The 22469-nt window shown below is 36.6% G+C and overlaps 1 protein-coding gene across 2 annotated transcripts in view; it reads left to right on the top strand.

Moving 5' to 3' along the window:
- LOC107548353 (glycine receptor subunit beta-like) overlaps positions 1-12484 on the top strand; it is a 35084-nt gene extending 22600 nt beyond the window's left edge. For both annotated transcript variants that reach the window (XM_016229022.1, XM_016229021.1), the window contains 4 exons: positions 5135-5287; positions 6861-7009; positions 11001-11150; positions 11976-12484. In XM_016229022.1, coding sequence (XP_016084508.1) covers positions 5135-5287; positions 6861-7009; positions 11001-11150; positions 11976-12272 — 749 coding nt within the window. In that variant the 3' untranslated portion in view covers positions 12273-12484. The remainder of the gene's footprint in view (positions 1-5134; positions 5288-6860; positions 7010-11000; positions 11151-11975) is intronic.
- Positions 12485-22469: the final 9985 nt, after the last annotated feature.

The raw sequence follows: 22469 nt of genomic DNA, 5'->3' as shown, positions 1-22469 counted from the left end.
GGATTAAAGCTTAGGCAGTAAAAAGAAGAGAAATAAAAATATGTAGCTATGATACCATCTGATATTCAGCAGATCTACAGCCTGAAGGAAACATCAGTTTCTTAGTTCAAACACACCTTTGTAAAAAGGTGCAAATGATACTTAATGTATCAATTAATAAGACTAAGTTTGATACTTGCCCCTCTTGTCTGTCTGAAAGAGAGTCCTGATGCAATCTGAAGGCTCAAGTTGATCTTTGCTGAAGTTGGTTGATGAAAAAGAACCAGTTTGAGTCAGAGGATCTTGGTGAATGGAAAGTCAACGCCGAAAGCCTGGCGCGAACTTAGGGTGTCCTTAGGAGCGTTCTAGCTCACATCCTCATCTTCTCAGAATCTAACAGAACCGCAGGCTGACTGGCTATGTGTTGGAACCCGCCGGGACTTCTTAGCAGAAGAAGAACAACAAGAAAAACAGGGTGGAACTGTGCATGAGCCTTTTAAGGTCTGAGAAGATTGACGCCTCTCAGGATGGGCTTGTCCAATGAGAAAAGCTGAAATTCCAAGCGGGAGTTTGGAAATACTGGGGAGTTTTATGACTCTTTGTCTCAAAGCATGGTATTTCGCATATGTAATTCAGTTGGGTGTTGATGCACAAACTAGTAAAGATTCTTAGAACATTAATATGTTGCATAGTTATTAGCATGTAATATGCACTCTCAATTAGATCATCCGAAGATTAATTCATAGAGACCAAACATGATATAGGTGAGGTTATATTAACTACACTAAAATAACAAAAATAAAGGTGCTTCAAAAGGTTCGTCACAGCAATGCCATAAAATAACCATTTTTGGTTCCACAAAGAACCATTCAGTCAAAGGTTCTTTAAAGAACCATCTCTTTCTTACCTTTTTGTAATCTGAATAACCTTTTTTCACCACAAAGAACCTTTTGTGAAACAGAAAGGTTCTTCAGATGTTAAAGGTTCTTTATGGAACCATTTAGACAAAAAGGTTCTTCTATGGCACCGTGAAGCACCTTTATTTTTAAGAGTGTAGTGGTCTATCATAACATGCATAAAAAACAGTATTCAATTCAAAAGACAATATACACGAACAGTAATGGTATACACAATGTCCTGAGGAGAAAGATTTTCCTATGAATGAATTAGAGAAGAGTCAATTTTTACTGTGCATTATGTGTCTTTCCTATGGAAAATGTAGTGAGAGGGAGAACTCTCAACAGGTCATTAGGTCGTAAAGTGTATCTGGTCACCAGGGGCCTGGTATAGTTCGCAGACATCCTGGCACCCAGTATGTTTATTGGGTGGGGGGTCTGTGACTATTTGTTAATCTAATGAATAATTGATTTGTTAAATCTAATGAAACACGGTGTGTCTGATTGGTCCATACGCTACATTATGGACTTGTATTTTGGCCAGAATTGGAAAAATGCCTTATTTAATGTATGGATTTGTTTCTTATAAACATGCAGCTTTTCACTTCACAAGTCAATAATTGATGGACTGGTATCGTGTTGGTTACTTGTGGATTATTGTGATGTTTTTATCAGCTGTTTGAACTCTCGTTCTGATGGCACCCATTCACTGCAGAGGACCCATTAGTGTCTCTTTGTTCTCACATGATAATTTCAAATGAAAATTTCATATACATTCAACTAAATGTAGGAGGATAGTGTATAGTCAACGGGTCATTGCAAAATAAATCCCTTCAGGGTGATAAAAACCCCCCCAACTTATTTTGGAACCTGCTGACTATACATTATCCCTCATTTCGCCACCCTCATAATCACACTTGCTCACATTTGTACCTTTAACATAATAACTAAATGTAGGAGGATAGTGTATAGTCAACGGGTCATTGCAAAATAAATCCCTTCAGGGTGATAAAACCCCCCCAACTTATTTTGGAACCTGCTGACTATACATTATCCCTCATTTCGCCACCCTCATAATCACACTTGCTCACATTTGTACCTTTAACATAAAGTATAGCTTTAGAAGAATTGGAGTGCATTTCTCCTGTGGGAATCTATTACATAATGCTGTATTCACTTATATAAGAGAACAGAACAGCATGAGCATAAGTTGCTAACATTACAGACACAGGCAGCAGTGCCTTCACACACTTTCATATAAATTATCAAACACAGTCTCACAATAAACAAGACAATAAAAATAACATCTGTAGCCTGCTCTTAATGATTTTATTGTAAAATGGACACACAGAACTCAAAGCTTCTTGTGTTTTTTATTTTTTATTTTGTACACTGACAATGGTATCAGCACATGATGTTCAAGTCAGAGGTTCAGCCCTTGTTTCTAAATGCACTGTTCTGTTCTTCATTTCTGTGAGTGATGATTGTGCTTTATGAACACTCTATAGATTTCCGGTGTGTGTTTCTAAGATTAATTATGACTGTCTGTGTTACCTATTACGCATAGGTAATAAATGTTTTACTGAACTGTCATAAATTATCCCACAACTTTGTTTATCTGCATCCTGGCCCTGTAATAAGCATCATTAATTTAAAGGAATATTCCACCCAAAAATGAAAATCTGCTCCCTCTCAGCCAGGTCATTCAGGATGTTTATGAGTTTGTTTTGTCATTGGAACAGATTTGGAGAAATGTAGTATTACACCACTTCCTCACCAATGGATCCTCTGCAGTGAATGGGTGCCGTCAGAATGAGAGACCAAACAGCTGATAAAAACATCACAATAATCTACACTACTCCAATCCATCAATTATTGACTTGTGAAGCAAAAAGCTGTTTGTAACAAAACACAATCCATCATTAAGATGTTTCAAACCATTGCTTTCGAGTCCTCTATCCAAAATAGCTTTTTCCAGTGAAAAAAATCGGTAGCACTTTAGTATAGGGACCAATTCTCATTATAAAGGAGTTGCTTATTAGCATGCCTATTATTAACATATTGGCTGTTTATGAGCACATATTCTGCATGACCATATTCTACATCCCTAATCCTACCCAACACCTAAACTTAACAACTACCTTCAAGCACTGTTTATCAAAAACAGTCCAAAACCATTTTAAACAAACATGCTGGTGGATTTTGATGTGTGAGGAAAACAGGGGCTGGACTTTTTCTGTCACGATCTCTAACTGAAGTGCCCGTGAGCTTCGCTAGTGGGGACTCCATTCCAGACTCTTACCACTTTACCCCGGACTCCATTTCCCATAATCCTTTGCCCGGACTCATCAGCACTCACTATAAGAATGGCACACACACACACTCTTTCACCGCTGATGTTCAAAGTTTCCTAGTTTCCTTGCCTTTGTGTTTTTGACCCCCGACTGTTTCCTTGTTTTTTATTGTTTGCTGCCTGCCCTGACCATTGCCTGTGTATTGCATTACTCTTTTGCCTTGCCTTGGATATTACTGTTTTGCTGGTGTTGGACCCTGCCTGTCTGACTACGCTCTAAATAAAGCTGAATTTGGATTCTCAAATTTACATTTTCACTTGAAGAAGTGTTATTATGGATTATGGACTATTGTTATTTGTCCAAAAGCAATGGTTTAAGGTTTCCTTAAACAATGCCTTAATGATAAATGTGTTTCTTACAAACACAGCTCTTTGGTTTCATTACTATGGATTATTGTGATGTTTTATGAGCTGTTTGAACTCTCATTCTGACGGCACCCATTCACTGCAGAGGATCCCTTGGTGAGCAAGTGATGTAATGCTAAATTTCTCCAAATTTGTTCTGATGAAGAAACAAATCTCATCTACATCCTAGATTGCCTGAGGGTGAGTAGTTTTTCCACAAAGTTTCATTTTTGTGTGAACTATACCTTTAAGTCCACTGCAACCACAAAGTCACCACTATTTTGTCCATCTATGAATATTTGAGGTGACTATAAATGAAACTATTAAAAAAACTGTTTTTGACAACATTTTGGATAGTGTATCATGTTGGGTAATTTATTCATGCAGTTGGCAGTTTGAAATGTATATGTTGAAATACAATATATGCCCATTGATCACTGAAGTTGCTGTATATTATTCAACATCATTATTTATTATTGTATACTTAAAATAACTTATTAATGTAAATTGCAAAAGAACAAATATTTATATCTATATGCACAGTATGTTCATATGAGAATAATTATGTGTAAGACATCTAAATATAGACATTAATGGATTAATTTCTGCTCCACTTAATGTAGTGAAATAGAGCTTGCGCTCCTCTGATTTAGTCAGAGTAATGTTTTCATTGTTTTGTTTTTGTTGTACTTTATATAAGGTTTTTGTTCAGTGTTTAACACTGATTTCACAGTGACCCCAGGAGACAGATAAACTCCTCAAATCTGATAGATGGGTGTTTCTTCAACTATGGGCAAAGTTTGGCCCTGTGGACTTGTAGAAAATACATTTTTCAAACTCACTATTTTATTTTAGTCATTTTGTCTAAAATAACAAATGTCATTTCCACCACATTTACACAAAATTATGTATTTTGCTTGATAACATTCTATGGTGGAAATGACAGTGATGGAAACATTTTTGGAATAATATGACTCATTTTGTCTTACTAAGGCTAATTTCATTCCAGGATTTTAAGTATCCTAAAAACACAGAATTGAACTTCAATGTTTTGACTAAATGATATCTTAATTGGAAATGACGTGCAATAAAACAATATTTTGTTCACAAGTGACATTTACAATATCTTGCATTTTCTTGGACACATCACAATCACCTCATATTTCATCTCAAGCTCTCCACTGACACTGCTGTCTCCTTGGTAACCAAGTACAGTTACTTAAAAAAGAAATCTGTAAGGAGCAACATTATTAATTGTTGTGGAAATGATACTGTGCTATATTGTTGTAATTTGTGTAAAAAAAAAATAGTTTACACAATAAGCATTTAAATGGTTTGTTAATTTCACTCTCTGTTAGCATTATTAATGTAATATTTTTATGAGATTTTCATATTTTAAGATTCAAAGTCTGAATCTGGGATGAGAGTAAAACAATAAAACCCTGTATAGTACATAAAAAGCATTTTGTAGGAACATAAATGATGAAGATGCTACAACACTTATAAGACCTTCATATCATTTTAATGCATTCTCTCTTGTTCCCCCTCTCAAAATCTATAGGTTATTATACTTGTGTGGAAGTCATCTTCACTCTCAGGAGGCAGGTGGGCTTTTATATGATGGGTGTTTATGCTCCCACCCTGCTCCTTGTCGTCATATCATGGCTGTCCTTCTGGATCAACCCTGATGCCAGTGCAGCTCGAGTCCCCTTAGGTGAGTCAGCCTTCAAATGAAGCTGTCGGTTAAAACAAAAGAACACCACATACAGTAGCTGTTATTGGAATTGCAGTGTGATGTTTGATGACCCTTATCAGAGTTGCTACAGCTCAGTCTTTCTTGTATTGCCCATTTAATGATTTAATAAGTCATAGGATTTTATGTGACAAAGGTGTTAAAATCTGCAGACTTTCGTAATTGCAATTTCTAATAATTAACAAATAATGTTTCTAATGCACTACCATTTTTTATATTTTTGAAAAAATGTCTCTTATGCTCACCAAAGCTGCATTTATTTGATCAAAAATAGAGCAAAAAAGTAATATTGTGAAATCTTATTGCAATATAAAACACCTGTTTAAACTTATTTCTTTGATGGCAAAGCTGAAATTTCAGCAGCCGATTCTTCAGTCTTCTGTATCACATGATTTTCCAGAAATCATTCTAATATGCTGATTTGGTGCTCAAGAAACATTTCTTTTTATTATCAATGTTGAAAATAGTTGTGCTGCATAACATTTTTGTTGAAACCGTGATACATGTTTTTTAGGATTCTTTGATAAATAAAAAGTTCTTTGAAATAGATTTTTTTTGTAACAATTTCAAAAAGTAACAACTGTCACTTTTTTAGTAATTTAACACATCCTTGCAAAATATATTCATTATTTAATATTCATTTCTTTAAAAAAAGATATTGCTGAATGGTAATGTATATCAATTTCTAATAAATGACAACTAATAATTTATAATAGTCATGATAATAAAATATTTGTTCAGAATAAAAAAAATACAAATTAAATAATAACAATAATAATAAAAAATGTGCAGATTAATATCTGAGCCCCTAGATGTATATCCTATAGCCACCTCAGGTTTACAGCATCAACTAGTAACTTCTAGAGGGGCAACATAAAAAAATAACAGCAAGTCACCCAGTCCTGAACTTCTCTCTTCTTTTTCAGTCTCTCTAATTTATCCATAATCGTCCCCAGAAGAAGAAACACCTTTATAAAAGCCTTTCTATATATATTCTTATATAATTTTACATTAAAATAGCTTGAATATAATGTACTGAAATTAAAATCTGTCCTATTTTTGATGAAGCCTTTGATAATTATTTAAAAATTTAATCGTTTTAGGATTATTTATTTTTAAACATTTCTAAATGAAATATATATGAAACATCTGGAAACACAAAAGGGTAAAAATGTTAAAGAAAGAGAGACATCTTTCCACTTAAACTGGGAAATTCATCCGTCAATCATTCCTATGATTACCCAAAATCCAACCCATTTTTCCTCTCATCTCTCCATATTCCTCCTCTCATAGGATCCACCTCTCCTTCATTCCTTTCTCTCATTTGTTCATCTCTCCATTCCAGGGATGGCTGTTACTCCCAGGTCAGTTTTAACATTAAAGCATCATAGTTAATTTTATATCTTGTGGTAAAGTGAGAAGAAACTCAAGACATCTGCTTAAGATCAGGGCACAGTATATTTATTAATGAAGTTACAGTATGCAACTACATGAGGAAGTCTTCTTTCTTTCTGTTCTGTCCGTCTCTCGTTAGGTATTCTGTCTGTTCTGTCACTGTCATCTGAGTCTATGTCTCTAGCATCTGAGCTTCCTAAGGTCTCCTATGTGAAAGCCATTGATATCTGGATGATTGCCTGTTTGCTGTATGGTTTTGCCTCTCTTGTGGAGTACGCTGTGGTTCAGGTGTGTATGCACATCTGCTGTTGTCTTGTATTGAAACATTTACATTTCCTTGACTCAGGACATTGCAGAACTACAGATTTAGCTACTTCAGCACTCTGTACGGGTGTTTCACACTTTTAGAAAATAAACTTACTTAAAATACAATCTCAGTTTATTTTTCTACTAACAATATCCAAAAGTGGAAAAACACAAGATAACTCAGTTATTTTTGTCATTTTCCTTAATATAAACATTTTCTCCACAGTGAAAATTTGATTTACATTTCAGCTACATTTAAAATTATATTTTTAATAACATTCTGTAGTGACACTGAATTTTGGCGTAAAATGGCAGATTCCTGTCTTGCCGAGGTGTAATTCATAGGTATAGCATTTTATGTATCCTAAAAACACATATAATTAAATGCTATTTTAATACTTTTTGCATAATTTGCAGCTTGAATGAATAAAAATACAATTAAAAATATTAATAAACACAATAATAACCACAAAAAAAGATTTTAATATAGTTCATGAAACTGTGGGCTTTTAATGATTATCAAACAGTTTGCCACAGTTTGTAATAAATATCTGCTTATGTAGCAGTATACTACTGATGTGTTCTCACTCGAGTCTTATATCTCCATGTGTTTTGGGCCATATTATAAGGATTTCTAACCTGTATTTGACTTTGAATTTTAAAACTTTATCCCAGAACCCAACATATGTTATATAACTGTTATATAGGAGTAGAAAAAGTTGACACTTAAATGCACTCTTTCTGAGAGGAAAAAATAGATCTTTAATCAAAGCCTGAAAACAAAACGTCTGTAACCCATGTTCTCTGAGTAGGGAACGAGACACTGCGTAGCTATGACGCAATGGGAACGCCCTCTGGGTGTACCGATTGTCTGAAGCCTGTATAGAATCACAGCAATTCATTGGCTGATGGGGCGGGCCATATATACCTCGACGCTCTTACGTTGCCATCCTTATACTGGCGAACGTGCCATCTGCTCCTCAGATTTCTTTGCCGAAAAAGGCCTTATGTCGGCAGTGCAAGGAGCTTGGCAGCAGACGCAGCATCTTATTCCCTACTCAGAGAACATGGGTTACGCAAGTAACCCGAGACGTTTTCTTTCATGGGTTCACTCGACACTGCATAGCTATGACGCAATGGGAATGATATACCGAACATGCCAAGCAAAAGTGCTGCCGTATCTGGCCTGATGATGAACCAGATAGTATCCACAGCTGGTTCAAGCGGACAAGACCCGAGAACCAGGAGCCGTGTCAAGATCCAAATTATAGAACTTGATGAAAGTGTGTGGAGAGGACCATCCTGCCGCTACACAAATATCCGCTAGGGCAGGGGTCGGGAACCTTTTTTGACCAAAGAGCCTTTTTTTTTTGGTCAATGCATTTTTCCAAAAGAGCCAAAGTGAAAAAAAAAATATTTATATATATATATATATATATATATATTAGGGCTGCCCTCGACTAAAGATGTTTCTGATCGACTAGTAGTCATTCATTTTAAGCATTAGTCGACTATTAGTCGTACTTTTATTAATAAACCATATAAATCATAATAATGAGCCTTTAATTGCCTACATAGCCTAATAAGCGTTCAAGCGCATGCAAAAAAGGCTTGCCTCAGCGCACCAGCAAATATAATTATGAATGTGTTAGGGAAAAACAGCGAGTACACTGCATTCATGTTTTAATAATTTATTGTTACACTAGTGCTTTCTGTTTTCGGTTTAAGAGATGAAGTCGGCCTCACTAACTTGTCATCTCCGCAGTATGCGCCTTTATGCATGTTTCATACGGATTACATAATCTGAGAATATTTGTTTTCTATTTGAATTAGTTCATTTAAAAGTTTCACTCTCTATGGATATATTTTTCATGTCTGTAATAAGGCAAGCATACACGGATTTAATTATTTTACAAAGGCGCAACGTTTCGTTGTTATTCGGAGTGCACACGAATAAACGTTGAGTCTTTACAGATACAAAAGATGCATTACTCTTATCTGTATGACCAAAAATTGGAGCTTCTCTGAGGTGAGCGCCAGCACGTCTACAAGCTCTGAGTAGGCCACGGAAGGCTACACTTCCTGGCCACTTAGGTGGGAGAGCGACGGATGAAGCAGGCCCGAAATCTTCGGAGTCGGATACCGCGGTGTACAAAACGTCCTCTAGCCCGAAGGAAATAATTTTGCGCACCTCCAGGCTTAGGCATAAATAATCATGCAAGAATTCCACCGGCGAATCTGCGTGTGGGCTTGGGCGAGAGAGAAAAGGGCGAGGCCCATCTGCTCGCTCTAGATCGCCTCGAGCTCCACATCCAAACCCCAGGTCGCGGATTCACGGAGGGGCTTGGAGGGGCTCACTGGGCACCACAAGCCTAGTGCGGAGGGTTTTGAGATGGAGGTTTTCACAGAATTTACATTTAGAAGCGCTGTAAACCGCCTTGCGCAAGTGCAAAAAACCCAAACACTTAACACACTTACCATCTGGGTCGTCGCACACAATGAAGCGAGAACACGGCAGCTGGCAGCAACGAAACTCCATGGCAATTAAACGCAAGGAGAACAGAGTTCCAATACCGCAGACGCTGAAGTGCAAATGAAGAAAGCACAACGAAAAACAATACGAATATTGGGCCAGAAAAAACGCAACAGAAGGGCTAAAATGGCGGCTTCATGAAGACATAGAAATCTGAGCAGCAGATGGCGCGTTCGCCAGTAGAATGATGGCAACGTAAGAGCGTCGAGACAGTGCCTGTGCCATCAGCCAATGAATTGGTGTGATACTATACGGGTTTCAGACAATCGGCACACCCAGAGGCAATTCCCATTGCATCATAGCTACGCAGCGTCGAGTGAACCTATGAAAGAGAACAGAGACCGCAACAAAAATGCCTTACTAAGGAACAATGAACTCCTCCTGAACTACGAAACAGATATACAGTTCCTGTGGTTACATTGTTTATCAATCCTGGAAAACTGGGGTAAGAGCTCTGGGAGCACTGAGCCGTATAACACTGCAATTTACATTCTGCAATTACAGAATAATGTATTCTTAATTTTGTGCTGAAAACGCAGAAATATGAAAAGTGTGAAAATGACCTGAAATGATTTTGACAATGATTTTGTGTGTGAATCAATATTACATTTTTATATATGAATTCTCTCAGGGAAAAATCAACAAATCAGTAATATTTATTTATCTTTTTAAATGCCCAATTTCTTTTCATTTGAGTGCAATATGATTTCTGCCAGTAGAGACATGTTTGAGCAATCAATATAACAGAGAGAAAAGGCTAGAAGACTGCTACTGTATAAACATTGGGGTTAAAATTATATTAAATTGGACATTTTATTTGAATGTACAGTATTTGTTACTAGGACACTTAAGCTAAACTTAAAACTGTATGAATTTCATTGCATTAGATACCAAGTGGTGTCTGGATCTGAACTTTAATTATTTTTATAATTACTTAATTACTGTTCACAATATTATTAAGTTTTCCCCAGGTTCACACTGGTGTAATTGCATAAAGGCTTTGACTATCTCTGGTGTAGTCTATCATATTAATATGGGCAGTTTAACAGCCAGAAAGTGTCCAAATATCAAACTTATTTTTGTCAAATGTCTAGCTAAAATATTTACTTTATTTATTTTAAACAAATGCCACTTCGTTTGACTTTTTATGTAATGGTATTTATACAAAATGTGTGGCATAAGAGTGCAAACACATTTGTCTGACCAGTGGAAGATGAGGGAGTGTCATGTCTCTTTATTCAGGTTGTACAAGGAAAACATGATGCCTGACATAAAGGGCCTTGCTATAAAGTATGGCATAATGTTCGTAGATTAATGGAATTATGTAACATCTTACTATTCATATTGTTGTTTAGCATTTTCTTATGATGTTATTTGGTTTTCGGAGGTCATAAGGGAGCGTTTGCATTGCATGAATTTGCTCTGTGTGCTGTATCCCAGGTGATGCTGAACAGTCCCAAGCGCATTGAGGAAGAAAAGGTAAAGATGGCTCAGAAAGAGAAAGAAAGAGAAAAAGAGAACAAGACACCAGCTAAAACTAACAGTGCCAATGGCACTGGTGGGACGCCTATGCATGTCAGCACACTACAGGTCAGTGTGTGTATGCACGTGTATTCCTTTAAGTAAGATGATTGTGTGCATTCATGTATTTGCACTGTCTTTATGAAGAAAAAATGTGTGTATTCATCATATGTACTTGTGAGTGACTGTTCTCTCTATGTAGGATGTGTGTGTGTGTATATATCTTCTTTTTATGTAAGATGAATGTGTGTGTGTTAATGGGTACATGGGGAGATGAAATGGCTGTAATTGAGTCTACTGCTCTGAGCGCGCTCAGTGGAACATGGGTGCAGAGAAGAGCAGAGGATTATGGGGGACTGAGAGTAATTTGACCCGACAGCACCGAGGCCTGAAGCTATGACAGAGCAGCACGGGGGTTCACAAGTGTGTGTGCACTTCCATGTGTGTATGTTTGAGGGGGAGAGTTCATATTACAAACAATATTTAAGAGAAATGTCTTGTGAGAATGACCACAATGACTTCCATGGCGATTGACGTTCATGAGAAACTGGTCATCTTTGGAATAAAATATAGGGCTCCAATCATACATTTATCATTTATCAGTTAACTGACCGAACTGACAAAACAATTCTTGTCGAGACAGGTTTTAACTTATTCTTTACTTTGTTAGATTAAGACAGTAACACAAAGATAGACAGATATATAGATAGATAGACGGACGGACGCACAGACAGACAGACGGATGAAGAGATGGACGGACGGACGGACGGACGGATGGATAGATAGAGACGGATGGATGGATGCATGAAGAGACGGATGGATGGATAGATAGATAGATAGATTGATTTTCTTGTATGTATTTGATTGTTTTATGTGTGGTTTATGTTTGTGTAGGTTGTGGAAAACCGCTGTAAGAAGGTGTGTACTTCAAAATCTGATCTGCGCTCAAATGATTTCAGTATTGTCGGTTCTCTACCACGAGATTTTGAACTCTCAAACTTCGACTGTTACGGCAAGCCTATTGAGGTCACAGATGCTGCCGGCAAATCACAGAACAAGAACAAAAAGAAGCCGTCACCTCCGAAACCCATCATCCCGTCTGCTGCTAAACAGATTGATCTCTATGCTCGAGCTCTGTTCCCTTTCACCTTTCTTTTCTTCAATGTTATTTACTGGTCTGTCTACCTGTGACCATGACAGAGTATAAGTGTGTGTGTGTGTGTATGTGTGTATGTGTGCTTTTATGTTGATGAGGGTGATAATCAAGCATGAACAAAGTGTCGAAATGGTCATCATTTTCATTCTTTCACGTCTGTTATTTTGGTCTGCCAGTTAAATAGTCCTGCTTATTTGTATTTTTCCTTATAAGTCGCTTTTTTAAAATGTGTAGCTTTAAAGGTGCAATAGGTGATTGTCTTCAGAAACATTTTTTGTTATGCTGGTTGAAAGTCTCTTCACATCCCGATAGCAATCATTAAGTCAAGTGGTCTAAAAGTATTTATCTGTATTTATATATTCTATGGAAGGCGTAGGACCAAGAAATGTTCGTCCAATCAAAACGCTCGGTCCGAGCGTTTTAATTGGCTTTCCTACCTGCCTGTCAATGTATGTATTAGCATACTTCTGCACACCCGGTTCGCGCAGACAGGATACATCATCAGCGCGTTCAAGCACGCTGAGCAGACAGAGCGAGAATGGCAGACAAACATCAACAACCCGATCTTCCTTCCTGGTATTGTAGTACTTTTAAAGTTTTCTCACCAGTGAATGACACATGATGTAGCCCAGCGGTTCCCAATTCCAGTCCTCCGCCCCGCTCTGCATATTTTGCATGTCTCGCTTAGTTAACACACCCGATTCAGATAACCAGCTCATTAGAAGTGAGCTACGTGCATGAACTGTGTTCCGATCTATATGATCCCTACACCGTGTTCATTGCTCCCTACTCCCTGAGCAGGGGAAATCTGTTGAAGTTTACTTCACTTCGGAACATGGGCTGGAATTGGGAACCGCTGATATAGCCTATTGTAGTAATGTTGTCTCTGGTATTCTGGTCTGTGAGCGTATATGCGTTCAGGAGGCGTAGTTTTGGATGGCAATTGCAGGGAGGGTGGGACGTTTGATTTCAGTGCTATCAGGCTAAAGTTAGCATTTTCCAAGATCTCCTACTGCACCTTTAATATGAGCAAACTTTGCAGCATGACTTTACAGACAGTGTGTTCAGCCATGTTTGGCCAAAGTGCTAGATAGTGATTCTCTCCATGCTGTTCCATGCCAAAACATCCATAAATGTCTATTGTTTATAAACTCAGGCAAAACAAATTGCTTATGGCAAGAAAGACTATGTCAGATCTTGACACAGACAGCATGCAGTATTCATAACGGGCTTATTGCTTATGAGTCTGTAATAAGAAGGGAATTAACTGCTGTTATCGAGCCATACAATGAAGATCCTTTATCAGCTACATTCTGTTGTCTCTATTATTTTGGATGATCAGATGTTTACTGTTTACATTTTGTTCAGGAGTTTGTTTTAAACCCCTAACACTAAACATCTACAATTATTTCAAGAAGCTTAATGTACAAACATAACATACAAACATTTAGACTTTTTTGAATATTATTTTAGTCAAAATCTCCCATTGACATGCTTTGATACGATGCTTAATACTTAAACTGTATCCAAATGCAATCATGTCATTGTAGTAATTCCATACTGATTTAAAACATCTTTTTTTAAAGACAACGTTTAAAACAACAACGTCTTTTGAACATCTGAGTAATTAATTAATCTTATCTTTCTTGCATTGTATATATATTGCATATATATTATTACTTTCTTGCATAGATCTTAAATGTCTGCATATATTTAACCATATTTAGCTGCTTTTACGCTGCACTTGTGTTGATTCTTGTGTGCAGCCGCCTGAAAACAAGACACATGGTCAGTGCCCTCTGTCGCATATTTCATTTTTTGCAGAAAGAAAAACAGAATGCCTACTGTTTTACAGTATTGCTGTTTTGCAAGCACTTTCCTCAAAGATACAAAACTAGTTAAATACTTAAGAAATAAATACTTAATTATGCTTGTAAGACTGGGATTTTAGGATTTTAGAATGTTAATATTGACCTACTAATTAATGTCTTGTTAATATTCAAAATACAAAATATCACATCCAGGCCATCTGTAACAATGAACCCCAGTTGTAGGCCTACATATACACATTGGAAAAGTGGGGAAATTCAGTATCATGGTTAATAATACAACTGACAATCTTTTTTTTTATGAAATATGTCTGCAAAGTGATTTGATTATTCTAATGAGTGAAATCACTGTGTCAGTAAATTTGCTGCTTTATCTGGCTTCATATTCTTAAAATATTCAGTAACAGTTTATTTTACAGTGTCCTTATTACACAAGTTACATACTTAGATTATGCATAATTACATTTAAGTAACCCTAAACATATATAAGTACATGTAGGTAATTCATATTACTCAAATGTATAATTACACAAGGACGCCCTTAAAATAAATTGTAACCCATAATATTTAGTCTCTGTAATGCTCAGCACTTAATGTGTTGGAATGGTGAATGTAGAATTCCACTAGTCAAACCCAGACATGCACCATGAGCAATTTCAGGTTTTACTGTATGTTGAATGGGGGAACATTTGAAATAATCTATCTCTTGTGTGTAATCAAATGAAATTTGCTCTGCAGCCTATAGCATACAGTATGTGAATTAAAATAATTAAAAATGGAAGGATAGATGGATGGATTCATTGATAGATGGCAGGTGAGTGGGTAGATTTAGTAGTTAGCTTGTTGTAATGATGCAGGAAAACATTTAGTCAAACATAGACATGCACCATGTGCAGTTTGAGGTTTGGCTTGACTGGGGGAACATTTTAAGTAATCTAACTTTTACAAATTGTGCATCATTTGCATATTATCTCCACCTTATTCTTCAATGCCGAAGTAAGCCTATGGGCGAGACTTCCGGCTCATTAGCCGTTATGGGAAATAATGAGAAGAATAACAACATGCAGTAAACGTTAAAACTGTTTGCACTACAAACCAATGTGTTCATAATTAAGATAATACATTAAAGTAATACGGTAAGCCACACCGATTTGCAATATCAAGCAGCAAAACAAGCTGTTTTGTACAGCTAAAAACAGCTGGATGCGGATGAAACCGGAAGCCAGACCCATAAAATGTACAAATGGCCGCGCCGCTTACGGGGAAAAATACGGGGGGTTTTTTTGTGCAAGAGGCTAACATGACTTGTATGATGTTAACACTTTTAAATTTTTGCTAACATTTTTAACAAGCTAATATGTTTAGCATGATGTTAACGCAGCTAACATGTCATTAGCATAATGCTAGCATGCTCTTGTAGAAAAACTGGTACTTGCCATGGCAAAACTAGTAGCAAACATGATTAGAATTTTAAGGACTGAGTAATTTTTTTTTTGTGAAACAAAAGTTAAATGTGTTCAGTAAAGTTATCATAGTTTTAGTGGCAATGACATAAATTATCAACAAAGTATGAAAAATGTCCAGAGTTTTCATGTTATTCGATTTTTAACAAAAATGTAATTTGTACCAAGGGGTCGCATTTTGCCCCCCAGTCTGACAAAGCAATTTCCTTTAAACATTTACAGCAAAATCAGAGTACAGACAGTTTTTGCTTAAAATTAAAAAGAATATAATCAATAATTATGAATTACAAATTTATAATAGCCTATTTGAAACATTTTGTTAGCTGATGCTAACTGGCTAGCTAAATAGCTACCTGATGCTACCTTGAGGTAATTTTTAAATATAAAATCCAAATATCTTTTTTATTCAACCAACTAGTTAGAATACATTTGTTGGAAAAACAAAGGATTTGATGTTCAGAATAACTACAGTAATTGCCCATTGCCCCCTGGGGGCGTTTTACCCCACAGACTAGGCTATGTTCGATTAAAAAAAAATTGTCATTCTGAAAATATAATTATATTTTGATTAAATAACACGTATTCCCTATCTACAGGCCCTACTGTTTTCATATCATATGTGATGTTCTACAAAACAACAAGCTTTAAAACACCTTTTTTTCTTACTGCTGAAAATTGGATCATTTACTGTGAAATTAGTTTTCTCTCCGGTAGCCTACATCACCAGTGTAAGCTTCATGGTGAAAACTTCTACATCACTCTCCTCAATGTAGTCCATAGTTACAATAAAAATGTATCCTGACTTTATCTTGTGGTTATTTTGGGAAAAACAGTAGGGGGCGTTTTCCCCCACTCTACCATACATTGCAGCCTATAGTGGTTCTCAAACCTCTCCATGAAGTACCCCCAGCCAAGGGCGTGTCTACGTGGTGGCCAGGGGTGGCACCGGCCCCCCCTGAAATTTGGCTGGCCACCCCAGGTGCCCCCCCTACCAGATGTCTTGCAATAGGCTTGTTTTTAGTAAATTTCTAACTGCCATGGCAAACTTTGTAGCGGATCCACAAAGTTCTAGGCTACATTTTAAATGGATTATTGACTAGAAAGCTTGCAAAGAGTGCTCATAACCACTAAACCATTTGATCAGATATAACTGCAGTACAAGATTATGAGATGCATTATTTGAATGCTTGGCCAAAGAGATGTGTCTTTAATCTAGATTTAAACCGAGAGAGCTGTGTCTGAACCCCGAACGTTATCAGGAAGGCTATTCCAGAGTTTGGGAGCCAAATATGAAAAAGCTCTACCTCCTTTAGTGGACTTTGCTATCCTAGGTACTACCAAAAGTCCAGAGTTTTGTGACCTTAGGGAGCGTGATGGATTGTAGCGTGGTAGAAGACTAGTTAGGTACGCAGGAGCTAACCCATTAAGGGCCTTATAGGTAAGTAATAATATTTTGTAACTGATACGGAACTTAATAGGTAGCCAGTGCAGAGACTAAAATTGGGGTAATATGATCCTATTTTCTTGACCTGGAAAGGACTCTAGCCGCTGCATTTTGGACCACCTGTAGCTTATTTTTTGAGGATGCAGGACAACCACCTAGCAGTGCATTACAATAGTCCAGTCTAGAGGTCATGAATGCATGAACTAGCTTTTCTGCATCAGAAACAGGTAACATGTTTTGTAACTTGGCAATGTTTCTAAGATGGAAGAAGGCTGTTTTGTAACATGGGAAATATGATTTTCAAAAGCAAAGACTTGATTTACACACATTTGATAGCCCCATTCATTGCAAACCAATACATTTATTACAGTTATGTTATATTATGTTATACAATCATTATAAAATACACATTATATTCATATAAATAGAATAGTCTATGTGGAAATTGTTTTTTTTTCTTTACCGTTATTTCTAAGCCTTAACTGGTGCAAAACTGTATCATAGATCACATCAGGTCATCTGTAATGTATCTGCTTGTTTTACACTCTTTGGCCACCAGGTGGTATTGTGAGCAAATGAAGCCTCGAGAAATGAACCCTTTTGTGAACCACTTGGATGAAATGCTAATAAATAAATAAGACAAGTAGTTGCAAAACTAGAATGCAAAACATTGGCATTCCTTTTTTTCCATCACCATGTCCCTTTAAGGGGCTCCGTAGAGCAGATTTAGAAATCTGAAAAAGTGTGTATCTGGATCAGGGTGATCCAATCCAATTTTGCTTTACGAACCGGCACAAAAGTAAGATGGGTTACCTGATCCTGGATGGCAAAACATGGGATTTCCTCATTCTGATCCAGATTAAACTTTTTGAACAACTGGCTCCAGGAGCACTTGATAATTACAGACTGGTGTATTTGATCATGGTTGGACTGAACTCTGGATTTAGGTAGATCTCCAAGAACAGGACTGGGCACCGATGTACCTAGATTCAGCATTTGTAGGGTTAGACTTCCACAACACTTCACTGCTCTCTGCTGGCCATCCTGGGAACTACTTAGACACGTGCAGATTTTGAATAGCCATGCATCAGAAACAGGTAACATGTTTTGTAACTTGGCAATGTTTCTAAGATGGAAGAAGGCTGTTTTGTAACATGGGAAATATGATTTTCAAAAGCAAAGACTTGATTTACACACATTTGATAGCCCCATTCATTGCAAACCAATACATTTATTACAGTTATGTTATATTATGTTATACAATCATTATAAAATACACATTATATTCATATAAATAGAATAGTCTATGTGGAAATTGTTTTTTTTTCTTTACCGTTATTTCTAAGCCTTAACTGGTGCAAAACTGTATCATAGATCACATCAGGTCATCTGTAATGTATCTGCTTGTTTTACACTCTTTGGCCACCAGGTGGTATTGTGAGCAAATGAAGCCTCGAGAAATGAACCCTTTTGTGAACCACTTGGATGAAATGCTAATAAATAAATAAGACAAGTAGTTGCAAAACTAGAATGCAAAACATTGGCATTCCTTTTTTTCCATCACCATGTCCCTTTAAGGGGCTCCGTAGAGCAGATTTAGAAATCTGAAAAAGTGTGTATCTGGATCAGGGTGATCCAATCCAATTTTGCTTTACGAACCGGCACAAAAGTAAGATGGGTTACCTGATCCTGGATGGCAAAACATGGGATTTCCTCATTCTGATCCAGATTAAACTTTTTGAACAACTGGCTCCAGGAGCACTTGATAATTACAGACTGGTGTATTTGATCATGGTTGGACTGAACTCTGGATTTAGGTAGATCTCCAAGAACAGGACTGGGCACCGATGTACCTAGATTCAGCATTTGTAGGGTTAGACTTCCACAACACTTCACTGCTCTCTGCTGGCCATCCTGGGAACTACTTAGACACGTGCAGATTTTGAATAGCCAGATTTATTGGACAAAAACGGCATCTAGAGTCTCCTTCAATATTTAAACCTATTCTTGTGTTGTTTTGTGAAATCAATGGTTTATTTATAATTGGCTGTATACTGATACTGTGCCATCCTAGTGGCTTAAAATCTATGCACATTCACAAAGAGATTCAGTCTCAAATTCTGGCTCATTTCTCTGAGATCGGTTGATATTTGGCCATCTGAGATGTAGATTGAGTTTGTTTCTTCACTGGAACAGATTTGGAGGAATTTGGAGAAAAAGTGAAAAGTCAACGGAAAAGTCCATCTCCTGTTTTCCTCTGGCATCAAAATCCACCAACATGTCTGTTTAGAAGGGTTTTGGAATTGTAAACCAGGGGTCACTACTAGACTCAGTCATGGAGGGCCAGTGTCCTGCAGTTTAGCTCCTATTTGCCTCAACCTTTCTGGAAGTTTCAAGTATATAGCAAGACCTTGATTAGCTGGTTCATGTGTGTTTGGAGCTAAAATCTGCAGGACACTGGCCCTCCAGGACAAAGTTTGGTGACCGCTGTTGTAAACAGTGCTTGATCTGTGCATATTTCTCTCCTCCTGATTCAGACAAGACTATACTTTTTTTACTGGAGGAAGCATATTTAGACCAGAAGCAATGGTTTAAAGTTAAAATGCCTTATTGATGGATTTGTTTATTACAGCCACACAGATTTCCACTTAACAAGACATTGATTGATGGACTAGAGTAGTGTGGTTTCCTTGTGAATTATTGTGATGTTTTTTTCAGCTAACCTATTTGAACTCTCATTCTGACGGCACCCATTCACACAGACGTGAATCATTGGTGAGATGCAATGCTAAATATTTCCAAGTCTGTTCAGATGAAGAAACAATCTCATCTACGTCTTGGATGGCCTGATGGGTGAATACATATTTTTAGCAAGTTTTAATTTTGAGGTGAACTAGCCTATTCCTTTTGGATAACATTTTACACAGGGGTCCTTGCTCCATCTCTTTATCCACCGAAAGGTCTACGGTCTGAAAAAGGAGCCCATTCTAGACAGTAATATGTGTAATGAGTGTACAGGTGCATCTCAATAAATTAGAATGTCGTGGAAAAGTTCATTTATTTCAGTAATTCAACTCAAATTGTGAAACTCGTTTATTAAATAAATTCAATGCACACAGACTGAAGTAGTTTAAGTCTTTGGTAATCATGTTTGCAACAGACTGAACTTGGGAAAAACGTAGTGTATATGCTACATAAATACAATAAAAAAATGTTTTAGAGTATTTATAATATGTCACACTAGAATGTCAGGAAAAAAAGATTTACAATTTGTGCATGACACAAATGAACAATTGAATATTTTTTTTAAATACTTCTTTGAAACAAACTGTTCTCAAACAGTCAAAGAAATGAGTCAGATCGTCCATCAACAAATGCATTTATGTTTGATATAAATTCATAAAATTGCATCTATGTTTTTATGAGTTGAATTATGCTTGCAAGAGGCTGAATTGAAAAAAAAAGTAAAACAGCAATATGTATGTGCTACATACTCTTAAAAATGTTTAGGTGCAATTATGATATGTCATGTGGGAATGTCAGAAACGATGCTATGATGTCATGATGCAAATTAATAATTAATTCATTTTTTTTAAACTACTGCTTTGAAACAAACAAGAAACGATTCATAGAAATAAGTCAAATCACTACTTCTTTAGTAGAATCTAGTATTTAGTAGAATCTAACTTGCAGGCTTTTGATGAATGATAATATTGTATTGCATATCTGTAGATATGTTCAATTTTGTTTTGTTTAACAATTGCATATTTTAAGCACATAATTGCACATAATTTCTAAATAGAAATGCAATGCAAATGCATGACAGTTTTAACATTTTACACTAGCAAGGAAACACATTGCTTGATTGAGGTCCCTGAAGAGGCGCGCAAACCTGAATGGGCCGTGGAGACACCTGGCTTGGCCTTGTTAGTTTTCACCCAATCCATTAACCTGAATGAGTTGTCGCTCAGTGTGCATGGCTACTTTGATGTCAAACACTGATGCTTTGCGATGTGAGCTTCACTGCGACAAGTCTGTGTTTCAACTGCCTGAACTGCCGCTTGTTCATGCGAATAGCCTGCCCACCTCCACATTCCTGTCCCACAGATACATACATCATGAACTGAAAATCTCAATGATACTTCAGGGTACACATACATAATATTTAGAAAATTGCTTGGGCATTTGATTGTGAGGAGGTGTGTGGAATGGGGGCCTGTGCTTACTGCTTTTCACCTGCAAATATAGAACATAATGTAGTCACTGCACCTGGCCTATTATTTTGTCTTGCTATGCAAACCTATGCCTAGACCTACATAATGTTGTATGTTTAATGCACACAAGGGATTTCCTTTGCTGTTGAATTTACCAACATGCAAATAAGGGCTGTTTCCTTTGAGGAGGCAAGGGAGGCAGTGCCTCTTTAAAAAATGGAATGGGAAAATAATTCATAGAGTAAAAATAAAGCAAAGAAAATATTACAAAAATGTGACATTAAAAAGTAAAAAGTGACACTATCTAAAAGCAACAAAAGTGTGTAAAGCTACAGTGGGAGACCCTTGAGCCCACTGAGTATTAAAAAAAAACCTTAAAGCTTGAGGTGGGTAATTGAGAATGAATGGGGCAAGTCATGTGAGATGAGGCATCATGCTATGATTGGCTATGATTAGATAGATATGATTGGATATGATATGATTTGGCTCATGTGATAAATCCCACCTCTGGTTTTCGTGCACGTTTTTAGTGAGCAATTAGCTGAGTGAATTTAAAGGTACAGTACATCTCAGTGTCTATGACCAGTGTTTAGCAGCTTTGATGATCTGAAAAAAAAGTTGACTATTAAAAAGAGCAGACAGTTCACCAATTAAATATATTGTTTAAATTGTTATTGCCTTGAGTTACTATTTTGGAATAAATTAAAAATGCTTAAAACCACTAAATTGATGAGACCTATGCTAATTAATTATAATAATTAGAACATTAATTACATTGCTAATGCAAAAATACAAACTTGAATTGTATTTGTGATGCTGGACCACAAAACCAGTCATAAGTCGCTGGGGTACATTTGTAGCAATAGCCAACAATACATTGTATGAGTCAAAATTATAATTTTTTCTTTTATGTCAAAAATCATTAGGATATTAAGTAAAGATCATGTTCCATAAATATGTTTTGTAAATTTCCTACCATAAATATATAAAAATATTATTTTTGATTAGTAATATGCATTGCAAAGAACTTCATATGGACAACTTTAAAGGCAGATTTTCTCAATATTTAGATTTTTTTTGCACCCTCAAATTTCAGATTTTCAAATACTTGTATCTCGGCCAAATATTGTCCTATCCTAAGAAACCATACGTCAATGGAAACCTTATTTATTCAGCTTTCAGATGATGAATAAATCTCAATTTCAAAAAATGAACCCTTATGACTGGGTTTGTGCTCCAGAATCCGTGTATCATTCGATCATTCGTTTTTTGATTTAATATT

This window comes from Sinocyclocheilus grahami, unplaced genomic scaffold, assembly GCF_001515645.1.
Source record: "Sinocyclocheilus grahami isolate Dianchi unplaced genomic scaffold, SAMN03320097.WGS_v1.1 scaffold346.1, whole genome shotgun sequence".
Classification (NCBI taxonomy): Eukaryota; Metazoa; Chordata; class Actinopteri; order Cypriniformes; family Cyprinidae; genus Sinocyclocheilus; species Sinocyclocheilus grahami.
Note: the sequence above shows the minus strand (reverse complement) of the source record. Positions and strands in the feature narration are given on the sequence as shown.